Below are 18,718 nucleotides of genomic sequence, written 5' to 3'. Positions count from 1 at the left end.
GTTTTGAGACAGGGTCTCCCTGTAGCCTCAGCTGGCCTGGAACTCACTATGTAGACCAGGCTGGCCTTGAACTCATAGAGATCCACCTGCATCTGCCTCCCAAGTGCTGGGATTAAAGGCGTGCACCACCATGCCTGGCCATACATGCAGATTTTTAAAAAGTTTATTACATTTTATTTATTTGGGGAGGAGGGGTGTTATGTGGATGCCCTGACACACCTGTGGAGGTCAGAGGACAACTTGAAGGAGTGAGTTTTTTCCTTCTACCACGTGGGTTCCAGGGATCAAACTCAGTCATCAAACTTGATGGCAAGTGCCATTACCTACTAAGCCACCTCAACTTGCTCCATATTTTTTTTTGAGACAGAGTCTCACTACATAGTCCTGGGTAGAGCAGAACTTTCTACGTAAACCAAATTGGCTTGGAACTCATAAAGGCCACCTTCCTCTGCTGGAATTAAAGGTATCTCTTGAATGCCCCCCCCCCAATATTTCTTTCTCAGACCAACCCACCATTCCTTAACACCTCCCTAGTAATTGTTCCTGGGAATAAGTCCTGCCAAGGGAGGTCTGCCCCTCGAACTTCTTCCCCTTGGATTTTAAACCAGACTATCCCTGTGGGCCTTGGCTTCCTCTCATCGATACACACACACACTTCCTAATGAAACCCCTGTTCATTGAGATGGAGGCAAAACATCCTTAACATCCTCATCCTCCCTGTCTCCCATCACCACAGCTAGCCCTGCAGCTCATGGAATAACTACTCTCAAATACAGAAATCTATAAAGCCCATGACCACAAGGTTGGGGTTGTGACCCAGTATACAGTGCTTGCCTAGCATCCTGACTCTCTGGAGTCCATCCCCAGCAAAGAAAAAAACATGACAGCCATATGACTGACCTAAAACCACAAGGTGGAGCTAACTGAAGTGGTGGCATGTGCCTTGTCATCCCAGCACTCAGAAAGTAGAGGTAGGAAGAGGCGTTCAAGATCATCCTCAACTACATAGTGAGTTCTGTCTCAACAAAAAGAGGGGCTGGTGAGATGGTTCACTGGGTAAAGGTGCTTGCTGCCAAACCTGATGACCTGAGTTTGTTCCCTGGGACCTATGTGGAGGAAGGAGAGAAGTGACTCCCACGAGTTATCCTCTGACCTCTACCTGTGAGCTATGACATGAAAGTGCCCACCCCTACATAATATAAACGGGCTGTGGAGATGGCTGGGTGAGTAAGAGTAGGCACTCTACAAGCATGAGGACCTGAGTTCAAATCTGCCATACCCTCATATCAGAATGTCATGTATGGGTCTGTGACCCCAGCACTGTGGGAGGCAGGGACAGGAGGGTGGGCTGGGGCTCACTGGCCACCAGCTTAACTCCAGGCTCTTTGAGAGATGCTGCCTCAGGTGAATACAGTGGAAAACCACAGAGCAAGACACTGAATATGGCCTCCACATTTGTGGTTGCATGTAACATCCACATCCACATCCACAGGAAGTCATCAGCATGAAGTCCAATGGAGCAGTAACTAACCAGACCCCACCTTATTTCCCTGTTGGAACCACATGGTTATCTGGGCCACTTCTGGGAATATTTTAAAATTCTATTTTATTTTTTTCTTGTTAAAATGTGTATGAAATGTATTGCCTGCATGAAGGTAGGTGCAAACATGTCATGCAGTGCCTGAGGAGGTCAGAAGAGGGCATTGGATCCCCTGGAACTGGAGTTACAGATGGTTGTTAGCCACCATGTGGGTGCTGGGAGCTGAACCTGGGTCCTCTGCAAGAGCAGCCAGTGCTCTTGACTACTGAGCCACCCATCTCTCCAGCCCCCGGATTATCTTGATTGGATTAAATGAAGCAGATTTGCCCACTGTGGGCAGCACCATTCCCTGGGGTGGGGCCTGGACTGAATACATATGAGAAAGCCAGCCAAAGACCAGTATTCATGTCTCTGCTTCTGGTGTGGATGTAATGTAACCAACTACCTCTCCAGCCTGTCAGTGACTTCTCACCTGCCACTGTGACTTCCCTTCTGTAATGGACTGACCCTCCACCATGGGCCACAATAAACCCTTTCCCACTTAAGCTGCTTCTGTCAGGTACTTTATCACAGTGACAGGAAATTTCAGACCATTCCTTAACCTGCCAAGTGTCGGGATGATGGGTGTGTACTACCACATGTGGTTTTGTTTCTATTCCAAAGATCTTCAGTCAGACATGGTGGCATATATCTGTCATGCCATCACTTGGAAAGCTGAGGGGTTTTGTGAGTTTGAGGCCAGCCTGGGTCATCCAGTACCATGCCAGTCAGGTCTACATAGCAAGACCCTGACTCAAATGAACAAAGTGCCTTCATCAAACCCTGCAAATATTGCCAAGGTCTACAAACTGCTTCATGTGTGTGACAGCACATGCATGTGTGACACAGCACTTGTGGGGAGATCAGAGGGCAATTTGCAGGAGTCAGTGCTCTCCTTCTACCATGTGGGTTCTGGGAATTAAACTCAGGTCATCAGGCTTGACAGCAAGCACCTTTACCAAGTGAGCCATCTTGCCTGCATTCCCCATTTCAAGAGGCAGGTCTCTCACTGGCTGGTTTGCTCCAGACCCCTCTCTGCCTCTTGCACACTGCAACCAGGATGGCTGCCACACCTGCCCTACAAGCCACATACCCTGGGAACTGTCTCCCCAGCTCCAGCCTTTCAACCTCTGACTCCTTTGTTGTTGGAGCTGCTCAGAGATGGTCCGTGACAAACTGGAACCGATCTCAAGTTTCTGGAGGCCATGGTTTATTTTTGGTGATTGCTGACCATGAACATAGTTATTCCCACAAACAGTCTATGGCACTGAGTCCTCAGAACCAGATGACAGTGGGAGAGAAAGAATGCTAACAGTTTTTAGCTCCGTGTGTGATTCAACACTTTTGGATCCTAACTATTCTGGGTTTGGGGTTTGATCGTGATGAGCTGCCCCATATCCCTCCAACATAGGGGAACGGAAGACTGAAGCACTCCTCCACACACATGGCTATCTCCTTTGTCCAGGAAGTTTTCCCTCTCTAAGAAATGGTTTAAAATAAGGTGCATCATCCCGGCTGAAGCTGGGTGTGACTCCCTGTACTTGTCATCTCAGCACTCAGGAGGCTGAGGCAGGAGGGCCTCAATTCTGAGGCTAGCCTGGGCTGTTAACCAGATCCTGTTTCAAATGAAAAATTCAAAAGTCCCACTCCACGTGTTCTAAGAGTGAACAGACATTGCTCTTGGGCCTCAGTTTCTACCTCTGCAAAATTAAGTTGTGTCAGAGGCCGTGTTTTGGCCAGGCCACTTCATTGTATAGAGCAACCGATACCCTCTAAACAGGTACCCAGCAGAAGCACACGACGGAGCCAGAGCTGAAGAGAGCTACAGGACCCACACGCACCTAGAACAGGCCAAGGTTAACTGAACCACTAGGTCCTCTAAGTCTGTTTTGTTTTGTTCATTTTTGAGACAGGGTCTCATGTAGCCCAGGCTGCCTCAAATTCACTATGTAGCTATGCATGACTCTTAAAACTCCTGATCCTCCTGTCTTGGTCTCCAGAGCACTGGGATAACAGTTATGCACCACCTCACACAGTTTATGGGGTACTAGGGATAGAACCCAGGGCTTCGTGCATGCCAGACAAGCACTCTATCAACTGAGCTCCAAGCAAGAGTCCTGTTTTTGCTTTGTGATCTGAGAATCTGGTCTACTGAGATTGTCTAACCCTTCCAGCATTCACACTTGCTCTCAGAGAGATCTACCTGCCTCTGCTTTCTGAGTCCTGGGATTAAATGGACCCCATGTGCCTGGTCACCATATCTGGCTCCATTTATTAATTTATAAACTGTAAGAAAAGCAAGATGGGCCTTTCCCCTTCCTGGCAGACACTGCACTGGAAAAGGAAAAACACTAATATACAAATTACAGCATCATCATGGGAACCTCAAAGGCATAATTCATTGTAGAGTTCAGTGAGAGGCCCACAGCCACATCATCTAGATCTCCCATCAGTGCATCTGCAGTGTGGCTACTCAAGTTGTGAGCACCCAGAGCTGACCCTTGGCCCCCACAGAAGTGCCCAGCAGGACACTGCTTCCTATTCCCCACATCTATAAACAAGCAAACCTGAGACACAGATGGGACTGTCTGAGGCCAGAGTTGCTGAAATTCAGGCAAGCAGGAAACTAAGATAATAAATCAAAACTTTAAACATCAGTCTTCAATTCATCAAAAGCAGACCCCAACAAAACCAGGAGTCAAGGCTGGGGTGGGGTGACACACACCTGTCACTACAGCCTGGGGAGATGGAGGCAGGAAGACTGCCACAAGCCAAAGGCCAGCCTGGGTTACTGACTGAGAGGTCTCAAAAAAACAAAAGGGATAATGCCAGTCTGGCATGGTGGTAGTCTTTGATCCCAGTACTGAGGAAGAAGTAACAGGAAGATCTCTGGGTCTGCTAGGAGTTTAAGGTCAGCCTGATTTATATAGTGAGACCCTGTCTCAAGACAAAACAGACAAACCCCGTCTTCACAAGCTAAGTTTGGGGTTCCTCTTGTGAGAGCACTATCCTGGGGTACTGTCACATGCCTGCTTTGCATGCATGGGCACTGAATTTCTTTCATGTTTATGATAGGGTCTCCCTGTGTTACATCTCCAGGCTGGGCTCAAAGTCATAGGCTCAAGAGATCCTCTCGCCTCAGCTTCCTAAGTAGCTGGAATCACAGGTGTGGGTCCAGACACTTTTTGTTTTTGAAAGTCTCACTATGTAGCTCAGGTTGGACTAAAAAACATGGCCATCCTCCTGCCTCCACTTCTGAGTGTGTGCTATGTCCCTAAACTGATGTTTATTTTTTTGAGATAGGGTTTCTTATAGCCCAGGCTAGCCTTGAACTCACTGTGTGGCTGAGGATGACAGGCATGCCCCACCACATCCAGTTTTAGGCGGTGCTAGGGATGGGGACCAGGACTTTGTGCATGCTAGGCGAATACTCCATCAACTGAACCCCAGCCCCAGCCCCTAAGCTGACTCTTGACTAAAGACACCAAGATCCAGCTCTTCACCCCTCCTTGTCCCCTTTCCTAAGATACAGTTCAGATCCTGACATACACATTTTGTCCTGTCACCAACACAAAACACTGTTCAAAGACTGGATTCTACCTCTTGGCACCATGGCCAACCCTGCTGTCGCCAAGCTGAGGGACAAGCCGCAGCAGGACTCCCATGTTTCAAGATGCTCAGAGATGGTTTCTGATCCATCAGTCAGTCTGCCAGGTTGTGTGACAGGGATGCAGGTGTGAGAGCTCACAGGGGCCTAGAGATCTCCTGTGAAGAAGAGTGAGAGAGTAGAGGCCTCCCACTTCAGGGTTCACACTTAGAAGTGACGACATAAGTGACTCTGCTGGCCACCAACCCCTTTGGTCAAGTGCCACCTGGGCCAGGGACATGGCCAGTCCCTTCCTCTGTACTGGCAAGCCCGCTAGGTCTGTGTGGAATCCTGTACAGAGTGCAGAACAGGCCAGTCCAATGCCAAGCTGCCACTGATGGCAGAGGGCCCCGGGGCCACCTCTGCTGCAGCTGTATCTTGAGTTGCTATCTCAGGCTCCTTGCCCCGTGCCCCATGGCATCGTGTCAGTCCTTGAATGTCCAAACCATGGCCCCGCCTTCCTGCTGCTGGCTTCCCCGGCTGTGGCCACAGTGAGGGCACTTCTGCAGAGTCCTAAAGTCACCTGCGGTGCCACGTCAGCCTCTGCTCCTGCAAAGCGGGGTCTCACTTTGCTCCTTTTGCCCAGAGCCTGTGGCTGCCCACCCTGTGGTCAAGCTTTACAGCCCATGGAGGGCCAAGTCTACACGTCATGGCGGTTGAGGGTGTAGGAGTTCCCATGGCCCTGGCGGCCATACTGGAAGTGGTCTGTGAGCAGCACGCTGCGGCCATACTGAAAGTCGCTGTGCTGGGGGAACAGTGCGCCATTGTGTGGCTTCTCCAGTGGGCTCCTGCCACTCAGGTCTGCTGTGGAGACAGGGAGGAGGTGCCGACGGGCCTGCTGGTTTGCATCGTACTTGGTCTGCATAGAGAGAGCAACAGGAGGCCCAGGTGAACACAGGGGTTGTACCTGCCATCCCAGCACTATGGAAGCAGAGGGAAGGGCAAGACTTCCAGGGCAGGATGAAATATATAATTAGAGTTTGAGGCCAACCTGGACTACATGAGACCCTGACCCATTCCAAAAAAGAAAACCCAAAAGACCTTCACCCCCAAACCCAGGTCTGGGTGTGTGGCTTGGTTGGTAGTGCTGACCTAGCATGCACGAGCCCCTGGGCTCCCCCACCCCTCCGCACACACTTGCCATCCTAGCACTTGGAAGGTGGAGGCAGGAGGATCAGGAGTTCAAGGCCAGCCTGGGCTATGAGACTATCTTAAAACAAAGTCCCATGTAGTGGCACACACCTGTGATACCAGAATTCAGGAGGCCGAGGCAGGAGGATACTCAGTTCTAGGTCAGCTTAGGGGAAAGAGAGACCATGTTTCAAAGAAAACTCCCTGCCACATACCACACTGTTCTGTCCAGCACTCAGGGCCACTGACCTGGGATTGTACTCTGACACTGGGAGCTAAGACCACCCTTCCTACCTCAGGTCATCCTTGCCTGACTCACATGTCCACCACATACCTTGTTGTACAGGAAGACTCCTAGGATAGCCGTCATCATGCCCAGCACATTGGTGCTGGTGACTGGGTTGCGCAGCATGATGAGGGAGACAGTAATGACCATGATCCTCTTGGTGGCGTTGGCAACTGAGTAGCTAAGTGGGCTGATGAGGTTAAGGATACTGAAGGCGATGACATTCTGTGCGAAGTTGCAGAAGCCGCTGACAGTCAGCAGCAGTAGCGTCCAGGGCCACTGGGATACATAGGCCTGCAGGGATGAGTAGGGCGTCAACAGCATCAATGGGAAAGGGGTGAGGAGAGGATACATAGGCCCTGGAATAGCAGGCCACTAAAGGTTTTTTTTACATATTTACTTATTGTGTGGGTGTACGGGCATGTGCCATAGCACACATGTGCAGGTCAGAAGACAAACTGAAGGAATTGGTCCTCTCCTTCCACTGTGTGGATCCTGAGGTTTGAACTTAGGTCTTCAGGCTTGGCAGCAAGTACCTTTACCTGCTGAACCATCTCACTGGCCCACAAGCTGCTTTATAGACATGACCCTTGGCCCTCTAGACACAGCACTGTGATCATGTGCCATCTCAGGTCAGGATGCTGGTACTCAGAGAGCCCAGACCAAGTGCCCCAAGGGTACAGAGATAGGTGGGAGCAGATAGCAGCCGGATTTGGGGTAGCAGAGTTTGGACCTGGATATTGCACTCATGTACTTCATAGGTGGAAGCTACTAGAAAGTTGACCCTGAACAGGGCCAGCCTGGACATTGAGATCAGGTCTCAAAAACCATAAAAAAAATAAATAAATAAAATAATCAACACCTTTCCTTTTTGGCTATTTGTGTGTGGCGTGCGTGCGTATACCTGTGTGTATACACCGCTGGTGTGTGAGATGGCCGGAGGCTGACACTGGGACTGATCTCCAACATTTTCCACTTCTGTATGAAGACGAGTCTGGCTGACCCTGATATCCCTGCTGCCTGGTCTCACTGGCAGCTTGCTCACTTGACTCATCTGCCTTCTGAGCATGGGGAAGCAGGCACCACCGGCAGGCCTAGCTTTCCCTGGGTGCTAGGATCTAAATTCAAGTCCTCACATTTATCAGCTGAGCCATCTCCTCAGCAACCTCATGTTGGGGCCATGGATGTGGCACAGTGCAGAGCGAATGTGAGGTGGTGGGTTCCAGCACCAAAAATGTCCCCCTGAAACCAAAACAATCCCAGGGGAGGTGCTCCAGAGAGTGGGATGCAAAGCCCCAGAGCCTGCTGGTACCCGTTAGGTGGAAGCACAATGGCTTACTAGGTCAGGATGCAGAAGGCACAGGGCACCCAGCTCTTTCCAAATCATCCTTTACACTGCCCTCCTGCTTTGATTTGAGGACTGGTTCCCAGCCACCTTGAGACAGCCACAGGCCCCAGCTGGCTCCTCTCAGCCATGGCAGTTAGTGGTCACAGTATGACGATGCTGTAGTGGTGGCCAGATCCATTTCCATAACCTCCAGAGGGAGGAATGGCATGAAGTCCCCTGAGAGGGAGGCCCAGGAAGTCCTGAGAGGAGAGGGGAATGAAGCCCACACAGTCCTGAGGGGAGGATGCTGCAGAAAGCAGCCTACAATCCCAAAGCAGATTGCAGCCTCCCAGCTGGGTACAGTATGCTCGCCTACAATCCCAGAGCTCCAGAGGTGGAGGCAGAAGGATCGGGAATTTGTAATTAGCCTAGGATACACAACCTATAGATCCTGCCTCAAAAAACAAGATGGGGTGAAGTCAGATCCCTGCCACATGTGTGAGAAAAACTGGCTCTGGCCACACATACCCACAGCCCCAGTACTAGAGTGGCAGAAACAGGCACATCTCCAGAGTTTGTTGGTCGACTAGTACAGCCAATGAACATCAGGTTCAGTGAGACCCTCCCTCAAAACAGGAAGAATTACCGAGGTAGACCCCAGGCTCTTCTCTACCTGTGTGCAGAACACACCGTGCACATGCACAACAAAGGGAAATAAAGGAAGATGGATGTGTTTCCTGTTCCTGTGACAGCATCCTAAATGCTTCTTCAGGAAGAGCTGAAAAGGTAGACTTTCCACCCACACCTTGTGCCCTCAAGCGCTGGCACCAGCTGGCCTGCTTTCCCAGAGTTCCACCCTGGAGGGTGAGATTTGTGCAGTTTCCTTCTGGCTTCTACACACAACTGTGCTCCAAGAACAAGTTCGGCCATTCCAGCTGTTAAGACTCACAGGATGGTGACAGCTTCCTTTCCAGGTTTCCACAATGGCCTCAAGTCACAGAACCAGCACACCCGGGATCCTGAATAGCTCCTTTCTGTCCTCATACTCATCAGGCTCTTTAAATTGCCAAGATGGTTTGTCCTTAAGAGACAGCTGCACAATAAACAGAATCACACAGCTTGCAGCCTGACTTCCACTCAGGACACCATTGTCTCTGGTCTGAGTTGTGAGAGACAAGAGCTAGTATTTCATTGTTGGGTGACCACTGCATTGTATGGACACATCAACTTTTCTTCCTTCGCCTGTTGACGGCTATTTCTAGTTTTAAGCAATAATGAAGAGTTGTTATAAACATCCACACATAAGCCTTTGGTAGTTTTACTCAAACAGGGTCTCACTGTGTAGCTCAGGCTGCTCTCAGATTCACAATCTTCCTGCATCATTAGCTTCTTGAGTGCTGGGATCACAGCCTGCGTTCCCGTACCTGGCACGAGGCCATCTCTACTGACCAATCTTCACGTTACTGACCCCTTCCAGTGTTACCTCCTGCTTCGACTCATCCTGTGAGTCTTTGTTTTCACTGCAAACTTTCCATCTCATTTCTCTTTTCTTTTTGGTTTCTTTATTTTTATGTGGTTCATTTGCATATATGTAAGTGCATCTGTATCACGCAATGCCCAAGGTCAGTAGAGGATATCAAATACCTTGGAACTAGAGTTTGTTAGCCACTATGTGGGTGCTGGGAACCAAACCCAGGTCCTCTGCAAGAGCAGCCTGTGCTATTAACTGCTGAGTCATCTCTCCAGCCCCTTTTTTTCTTTTTTGGTCTTTTTGAGACAAGGTCACCCTGTAGCCCCAGCTGTCCTGGAACTCACTATGTAGACCAGGCTGGCCTTGAACTCAAGAGATCCACCTGCCTCTGCCGGGATTAAAGGTGTGCACCACCACGCCCGGCTCCCTTTCTTTTTTCTTTTGGGACAGCATCTCACATAACTCAGGCTCACCTTGAACTCATTATGTAGCTGAGGATGATCTTGAACTCCTGGTAGCAGGCCTCCTTGCTGAGTCAGGATGTGTTCTGGATGTTTCTAAACCCTGTGCAGACGCTGATGTTCCTGCAAGCACTGATCCTGGTGGACCCAGCTTCAAGCTTCAGCGGCCTTTGGTTCGTTCCCATGGGGACTGTGGCCAAAGCCTCTCCCAAAGTTTGGAGAGAGGAATGGAGGTTCCCTGGAGGTGGTCTGGTGGCACTGAGGCTCTGGCTCAGTTCTACATGCACTCTCCTCCAGGGGAGGTGATGGCTGCTTCCCAGTGATTCTTTCTCCTTTTGCTTTGTTGAGACAGTCTCCTGCAGCCCAGGCTGGTCTCAGCTCACCATGTAGCTGAAGCTGGCCTGGGACTCCTTATCCTCTTGCCTCCCTGAGTGCTGGGATGGCAAGTGTGAGCCTCAACCAGCTGATTCCCAGGATTTACCAAGTCCTCCTAGTTCCTGGGCACTTTCTCATTTCCTAGGGCGCCCTTTCAGCCCCAGAGGGCTGGGCTGGATGATATCACTGTGCAGACACCAGTCAGTTGTACATCATGACACATGTGGGGCCAGCAGCTTCTAACAAAAGGCTTGCCTGCCTCACAGTTACTTTGTTTTTTGCTTTTTTAAAAAGCAAATAATTGCCAGGCATGGTGGTGCACGCCTGTAGTCCCAGCACTTGGGAGGCAGAGGCTGGCGGATCTCTGTGAGTTTGAGGCCAGCCTGGTCTACATAGTGAGTTCCAGGACAGCTGGGGCTACAGAGAGACCCTGTCTCAAAAAGACAGAAAAAAAAATAGAAAATTCTTATGTGTATGAATGTATTGTTTGACTGTAGGTAGGTATATCGGTGTTGTATAATACCCAACGAGGTCAGGAGACAGCATTGGAACCCCTGGAACTGGAGTTATGGATGGTTGTTAGCTGGCATGGGTGGGTGCTGAGAATAAAACCTGGGTCCTCTGCAAGAGCGGCCAGTGTTCTTAACTGCTGAGACATCCATCTCTCCAGCCACTGTTTTTTTTGGTCTTTTTGAGGCAGGGTCTCCCTGTAGTCCCAGCTGGCTCTGAATTCACTATGTAGACCAAGTTGGCCTTGAGATTCACCTGCCTCTGCCTTCTGAGTGCTGGACTGTTTTAAGGCAGGTTTCATGTAGCCCAGGCTGGCCCCCAAACTCTTCAATCCTGGTTACGAGGAATGGATCAGTCCTTAACTGTGCATCTAAAGGGCCTCTTTAGTTGGACACCAGGGCATGCCTGTGGACCTAGTTACATGGGAGGCTGAGGCCAGAGGGTCACCAGAGTCCAGGAGTTTGAGACCAGCCCTGAGTAACAGCAATACTCCAATTAAACAGAAAGTCAGAGGGCCTGGGGGCATAGTTCAGGGGTAAAGTGCTGGCACACAAACATGGGGACCTGAGTCTAATCTCCAGCTCCCATGTGGTATCTCAGTGCTGGGTGTAGAGATATGAGGGTCCTTAGAGAGCGCTGGCCAGCAGCCTTGCTCAGTCACTGAGGCCAGGGAAAGGCCATCTTAATAGGGGCAGCTGGGGTTAGGGATTCAGCTCAGTGGTAGAGCACTTGCCTAGCTAGTCCTCAGCTCTGAGAAAAAAAAAAAAATAGGGGCAGCATATGAGGAATGACACCCAAGGCTGACCCACTGGTATCTCTACACACAGGCCCCCTAGGACTTCCATCCAGCACATGCACTTAAGTGACTTGTGAACCAGCTGTGGCCAGCCAAGATCACATGGGAGATCAGTGGCCCAGGTAAAGGCACTGGCTGGGGAAGAAACAGAGGCACTCACTTCCTGGATGGTTGCAGTGCCAGTCCTCAGAGTGGTGCCCTGATCAGTGTTCCCACAACAAGTCTAAAGCATCAGGGTGAAGCATAAACAGATGGAAACTGTGAGTTTCTTCCTCTGCCAATAATATCAGGTATTTTGTCAAAGTACTGGAAAGCTGACCAACGCAGGTCTGTGAGAATGCTGGCTTTGGGCTCTTGTTTTGAGGTATGACTTTTCCCTTCTATGAGTACTCCTGTCACTGCCATGTGGCATGATGGGATGTGGTTGGAGCCTTCACCAGAACCTACCTCATGCTGGACCTCTAATCTTCAGAACTGAGAGGTAAAGATTTCTCTTTTATTTATAAATTAGCCTGGTTCTTTGTTACAGGAATAGAAAACAAACTAACACAGATGCACACAGAATGCCCCAAAATAAACATGTAGCTGTGCTCCTTGAGGAAGCACTGGCTTAGAAAGCTAGTCAAGACATGCTGAGCTCTCAGCAGCCCCAACTCACCAGGTCGCTGCTGACCAGGAAAGTGGACAGGTCCACCAGAACCCATGTGGGGATCATGAAGAACACGGCGTGGCAGCCCAGGATATTGAGCAGCCGTAGGTGGTGGATCCTCCAGTCCCTCAGCACCTGGGGGAGAGTGCCTTGTTAGCGCCACTGCAACCTGGCCAGCAAAGAGGGCCCCAAACGCAGGGACATCTGATCTGGAACACCAGCCTGTAGGTACACTAGCGCAGGGACACACAGCCGGTGCCTGGAAGAAGCACTGTGTTCTGTGGTAAGGGGCTGATGAAGGAAAAACAAACAAAACAACAAAAGGCAGTGTTGGTGAGGGTGCCCTGAAATGGGCACTGGAAGCCCTACTCATTTTTTGTGTGTCTTTGTTTTTTAATTTATTTTGCTCTTTTCTTTTTTTGTGTGTGTGGGGTCTTTTTTGAGACAGGGTCTCCCAGTAGCCCCAGCTGGTCTGGAACTCACTATGTAGACCAGGCTGGCCTTGAACTCACAGTGATCCGCCTGCCTCTGCCTCCCGAGTTCTGGGATTAAAGGTGTGCGTCACCACTAAAGGCATGCGCCACCATGCCCAGCTTTTTTGGTCTTTTTGAGACAGGGTCTCCCAGTAGCCCCAGCTGGCCTGGAACAGCTGTGTAGACCAGGGTGGCCTTGAACTCACAGAGATCCACCTGCCTCTGCCTCCTGAGTGCTGGGATTAAAGGCATGCGCCACCATGCCCAGCTTTTTTGGTCTTTTTGAGACAGGGTCTCCCAGTAGCCCCAGCTGGCCTGGAACAACTTTGTAGACCAGGCTGGCCTTCAACTCACAGAGATCTGCCTATCTCTGCTGGGATTAAAGGCTTGGGCTACCAACCCAACCATGTCTTTTGTTTTTGAAACAGGGTCCTACTTGCTCTGTAGCCCAGGTTGGCCTGGCACTCATGGCAGTTCTCGTGCCTCAGTCTTCCACAGGTGCTGGGATGACATGTGGGTACCACCACACTGGGCTGAAATCTCTCTATGTTGAGCCTGGATTGGTTTACCATTTCTGAGTACCACCAGATAGTGCAAAGCCAAAGCCAGACACAGAACCTCGCCAACCCATGAACCTCAGGACTAGAGCAGAGGGGCTCTACCACGGGGGAAGGACTCAAGTGATTGGGAACATGCAGAGGCTCACTGACCCCTCAAGGCCAGCACAGGAGGATCTTCTGCGTTAGAAGTAGTCAACAACACCAACACACAGAGGCCACCACTGTGTGATTCAGGACAAGCAGGAAACAATTCTCATTTGCAACAGTGGAACTGAGAGTGGATAGAGGGGCCTGAGGGGCCTGCAAATCATTGAGGAGCAGGGCTTTTTAGAGGGAACACTTCTCCAACAGCAAATGAACATGGCCAAACACAACTGCAGCCATGATGCCTAACTCCATGGGAACAGCCTGCAGCACTGCGAGGTGATGGGCATGGTTTAGGGTGGAGTGCCCACCTAGTGTGCATAAGCCCCTGGGAAGGGGAGAAGGTAATGAGGGGCTGGGAAGATGGTACAGCAGGGAACACATGTGCCAGGTAAGCATGAGGACCTGAGTTTAGAACCCTGGCACCCATATCAAAGTTGGCAAAGTGGCATGTGTTTGTGATCCAAGCACTTGGAGGGGCGGAGACATGGGCAGATGCAGGGGCCCCCAGGCCAGCCTGGCTGAAATGGGGGTGGGGGGGTCCAGGTTCAGAGAGAGATTCTGTCTCAAAAAGCAAAGTGGAGGGGTCAGACAGATGGCTCATCGGGTAAAGGCACTTGCCACCAAATCTGATGAACTGAGCTCAATTCCCAGGACCCACGTGGTAGGAGAAAACTGACTCCAAGTTGTCCTCTGATCTCCACATGTGAACCAGGACAGGGGACCATAAACGGATACTAAGTAAATAAATGGGAAAATATGAAAAAAGGAAAAAAAAAAAGGAAACAAGAAAGATTAGTAGCTTAGTTAATTTTGACTCTTGGCAGAAAGAGGGACACAAAGTGTTTTCACTCTAACACCAAAGGAATCCCCAACCGGCCAGTTCTTGAAACCTGTTGGCAGCAGGCCACTCCCAACCCATGGGCAGGTCCCTTTTCCTGCACCTCCAGTGGGTAGCAGGCCCCTTGCCCAAGAGCAGCTCACGCACCTTTTTAGAGAAGATATTCTGAAGGGAGAAGCACAGTGTGGCTGCCAGGGCGCTGACCAGCCCCCACACGTCAAAGGACAGTTCAGTGACAGTGGCTAGCAGGACACCGCTGATGATGGGGATGAGTGACAGGTACACCTGCAGCAGGACAGAGAGGTTCTGGTGGGCCTGGAGGCTGCCAGAAGGAAACCTCCAATGGCCCTGTCCCTTGCCTGAGGAATCCCACTTCCACTTTGGAAAGTTGTCTGTACCCAGCAAGATATTGCATGCCCAACATCTTGGCACCCAGAATGCTGAGGCAGGAGGACCACTTGAGGTCTAGGGCTAGCAAGATGGCTCAGCAGGCAAAGGTGATTGCTACCTGGCTTGAAGATTTGAGTTTGATCCCTGAGACCCATATAGTAGAAGGTGAAAACCAACTCCTCCAAGGTATTATCCTCTGACTGCCATACACAAACATACAAAATAATTAAATAAGGGTATATTTAAAAAGAAAAAGCATCTGCCGGGTGTGGTGGCACACGCCTTTAATCCCAGCACTCGGGAGGCAGAGGCAGGCGGATCTCTTGAGTTCGCTGCCTACCACCCAAAGACTTTTCAAAGGATCTCTGTGAATTCGAGGCCAGCCTGGTCTACATAGAGAGTTCCAGGCTAGCCAGGGCTACATAGTCAGACTCTATCTTCAAAAACACCAAAAAAAAAAAAAAAGAAAAATAGAAAAAGCATCTGAGGTCAGCCCAGGCTATATATTGAGGTCCCAAGTCAAAACACCAAAAAAAAAAAAAAAAAAGTTTTGCCTAGATGGCTTTGGGATGAGGAGGGAGAAAGGGGCACTGGGTTGGACAGTCCCATCCCATGTCACCCATCTGCTGGAGATACCCTGGCTGCTTCTAACATTAACAGCTTTGTCTAACTCTTCTAACACAGTGAGTCCAGGCTGGGACACCACACCACCTTCCTCCTCTCCTATAGATCTGTCTATCATGTTCTCCATCCCCCTCCTTTCTGCTTGGCTCCTGGGCCATATGATCCCTGCCACTTTTGGGCCATGTGTTCTATGGCCAAGCACTGTCCACACATTCTAACCTCCCACTAAATCCCCTCGTCACATCATCAGACTGGCTGCTACTGTCCCTGGGTGCCCAAGAGCTGGGGGCTGGAGGTGTCAGTGAACACTGACAAACCTTCTAGAATCTTAGGGTGGAACTCCAGGTGGGTTTATGGCCCTGAGCATGCACTGGGATCCACACTCCCAGTTTACTCAACCTCTGCCTCATCCTGGTGCTAAAAGCCTAGAGAAATGGCTCAGTGGTTAAGAGCACTGGCTGCTCTTGCAGAGGACCTGGGTTCGGTTCTCAACACCCACAAGGCAACTAACAATTGTACTTAACTCCAGTTCCAGGGGATCTGACACCCTCTTCTGACCTCTGCAGGCAGTGCGTGACATACATGTAGACAACACACTCATACACATAAAGTAAAAATAATAAAGGCAAGCATGGTGGCCCATGTCTTTAACCCCAGCACTCGGGACACAGAGACAGGCAGATCTTTGAGATCAAGGTCAGCTGATCTACATGGCAAGTTTCAGGCCAGCTGTGGCTACAAGGAGACCCTGTCTCAAAAAAGACCGAAACAAACTAACCAAAACCAGCATTAAAAAAAAAGAGAAATGAGCTAAAGATGAGGCAGTGGGGCTGGGGCTGAGGTTGAGTTGGGAGAATGCCTATCTTGACACCTACCCAGTCCTAGATTTGATTCCCAGAACCACATAAACTAGATGTGATGGTACAGGCCTGTCATTCCAGCACTCAGGAGGCTGAGGCAGGAAGATTTCCAGCTCATAGTCTATACAGTGAGATTTTTTATCAAACATCAAATCAGACTGCCAGCTAGTTGGCTCAGCAGGGAAAGGTGCTTGCCTCCAATGCTTGTTACAGGACCCACATGATGTAAAAAGATAACTGACTCCTGGAGGCTGTCCTCTGAACTTCATGTGTACCCATATACCCACAAAATAAGTAAATAAATGTAAAATCAAACAAACACAGGATGATTTTAGGGGGAGGTGCTTGTGACCCTAAGGGTGATAGTTTGCAGAACTGAATGATAGGTAGTCACTGTCAAGGGCAGGGCCTTGGCCATGTTATCCTTGTTACATCTTTTCTTCCTTTGAGATCAGGAATTCTGACCTTCCTTATCTGCCGTTCAAGGCAGGTCTCTGTCCAGGAGGACCAATCTCCAGGCACTGTACTTGTGAGGCTCCTGGAAGCTTGCCCTAGCCAGATACAATGTCCCCAAATAACAAGGAAGCCTGATAAACACAAGGTGTGCTATCAGGTGACACACTTGGGACACCTTCCTAGCAACTCTGACCCCTAGGAGGCCAGTCCCAGTCACCCTAGGGGATGGCTGCAGAGCACAGGCAGGGTTCACCAGCATGAAGATGGGCTTAAGGGTGAAGTTCAGCCAGAGGTGGCCCAATTTCTGCAAGGTGGTTCAGAGTACAGCCACTCCAAGTCACATCAATTTTAGGATTCAGGAAAACTCGGATGCAGAGAGAGGGAGAGAGAGAGAGAGAGAGAGAGAGAGAGAGAGAGTCTGTAAGAGACATGGCTTCCAGCTGGGACATCGGCAGTCCCACTACACTCAGGGACTCTGGTTCTCTAGCCTGGCATATTCAACAAGCCCAGGAGCATTTTCCCAGGCAGCCCTGGGCTTTGCGTGCCATATGCTTCATGCCCAGGTAATCACAATCTGCAGTTCCTTTGTTTAAACCTATACTTCAAACCCTGGGCCTCGAATGTTCACAACAAGAGCTCGACCAGAGCTACAACCCTAGTCTCAGGCTTTTCTGAGACGAGATCCCACTCAGTCCAGGCTGACCTGGACCTAATTCTCCTGCCTCAGCCTCGGAGTGCTAGGACGAAAGACCTATGGCACTACATTGGGCTCCTAATGGTTCTAATCTCTAAGAATTTGCTGGATTTTACTACCATCAAACTCCTTTGACCAACATCTTGTGTCAGATACCAGAAATCCCCTGTGACCATTCTTTCTAGTTGAGAAGGGAAATCCTCGACTGGTGAGATGGCTGGGCTGGATAGGGCCCTTGTGGGGGAACCCAGACAATCTGAATTTGATCCCCAAGATCCAAATGGTGGAAGGAGAACTGACTCTCACAAGTTGTCCTCTGTCCTCCAAATAAATAAACACGAAAAAAAAAATTTTATTTTCTTGTCTTTTTGAGAAAAGGTCTCCCTGAAGCCCCAGCTGGCCTGGAACTCGCTACTGTAGACCAGGCTGGGCTTGAACTCACAAAGATCCACCTGCCTCTGCCTCCCAAGTGCTGGGACAAAAGGTGGGCACCACCACGCCAGTGCAAAAAAAAAAAAAAAAAACCACTTTATTTTAGAAGGGAAAATATGTCCCAATTCAATCTGTTTCTTGGTGGGACCAAGCAGACATCTCAGGCCAGCAATCCTGGGACAGAATAAAAACAGAAAGGCACAAAGTACACCAGACAGATGGGAGCCCTTGAGACTACACACAACAGTTCACCAAGGGCCTTCCTGCTTTCTCTCCCCCGCCCCCAAGACACACAGACACACTCACACACACGTTGCCTGAAAGATGATTCCAGGACATGGGACAGTAAAGCCACTGGAGACCGACACCTTGACTTCCTTATTTGACAGGAAGCATGCCAGAAGCCGACACGTCACCAGTCTGGACAGCTACTGGGAATCTCGTTTGGCCCAAGGCTCCAGCCAGGATTACCTTAGTGCTCTGTTTCTCCTTCATGATGATCCGAGACAGAAGGACCACCCAGATAGGCATGGTGGCCTTGACTGCAAAGAGAGGAAGGGCACTGAGGGGGCTGTCCGGTAGTCTGTGCCACCCCATGCCGCTGCTCCTCTCCCAACCCCAATAGTTGGGGTCCGCCCTGTTCAGCACCCCTCCAACTCGTCATTCCTGTTCCACCCTGAGAGCCTAGTGCGCCTTGGCCATCCGGTAGGGCCAAAGACCCACCAGGGCTACCGCTAGGAGCTCCTCCTCGTACCTCAAAGCCGCAGGGCCCGGCCGGGGCCACACCTTACCCGTGTGCGCGTAGGACACCGGCACCTTCCAGATGCTGACGTGCGCCGACACCGACGCGAAGTACTTGCCGAAGGCGAGAGGCAGCACGTATCGTGGGTAGAAGCGCGGCGGCAGCAGTGGGCCGGACGCGGGGTGCGGGCCGAGCCCTGGGCCTGACACCGGCGGCGCGGGCGGCACGCGCCACGCGCGCAGCAGCGGCGGGAGCCCGGCGCATAGCGCCA

At 50.6% G+C, this 18,718-nt stretch overlaps 1 protein-coding gene across 1 annotated transcript in view; it reads right to left on the bottom strand.

The window, feature by feature from the left end:
* Nucleotides 1-2,772: 2,772 nt before the first annotated feature.
* The window catches only part of Slc35e1 (solute carrier family 35 member E1), a 16,346-nt gene continuing 400 nt past the window's right edge, over nucleotides 2,773-18,718 (bottom strand). Inside the window, exons 2-7 of the mRNA XM_029559372.1 lie at nucleotides 18,497-18,713; nucleotides 18,177-18,247; nucleotides 14,397-14,534; nucleotides 12,241-12,366; nucleotides 6,691-6,936; nucleotides 2,773-6,084 (exon numbers count right to left, since the gene is read on the bottom strand). Coding sequence (XP_029415232.1) covers nucleotides 5,866-6,084; nucleotides 6,691-6,936; nucleotides 12,241-12,366; nucleotides 14,397-14,534; nucleotides 18,177-18,247; nucleotides 18,497-18,713 — 1,017 coding nt within the window. The 3' untranslated portion in view covers nucleotides 2,773-5,865. The remainder of the gene's footprint in view (nucleotides 6,085-6,690; nucleotides 6,937-12,240; nucleotides 12,367-14,396; nucleotides 14,535-18,176; nucleotides 18,248-18,496; nucleotides 18,714-18,718) is intronic.

Source organism: Nannospalax galili, unplaced genomic scaffold (genome assembly GCF_000622305.1).
Source record: "Nannospalax galili isolate Female #2095 unplaced genomic scaffold, S.galili_v1.0 scaffold529, whole genome shotgun sequence".
Taxonomy (NCBI): domain Eukaryota; kingdom Metazoa; phylum Chordata; class Mammalia; order Rodentia; family Spalacidae; genus Nannospalax; species Nannospalax galili.
The sequence above is the reverse complement of the archived record's forward strand: the minus strand, read 5'-3'. Positions and strand labels throughout refer to the sequence as shown.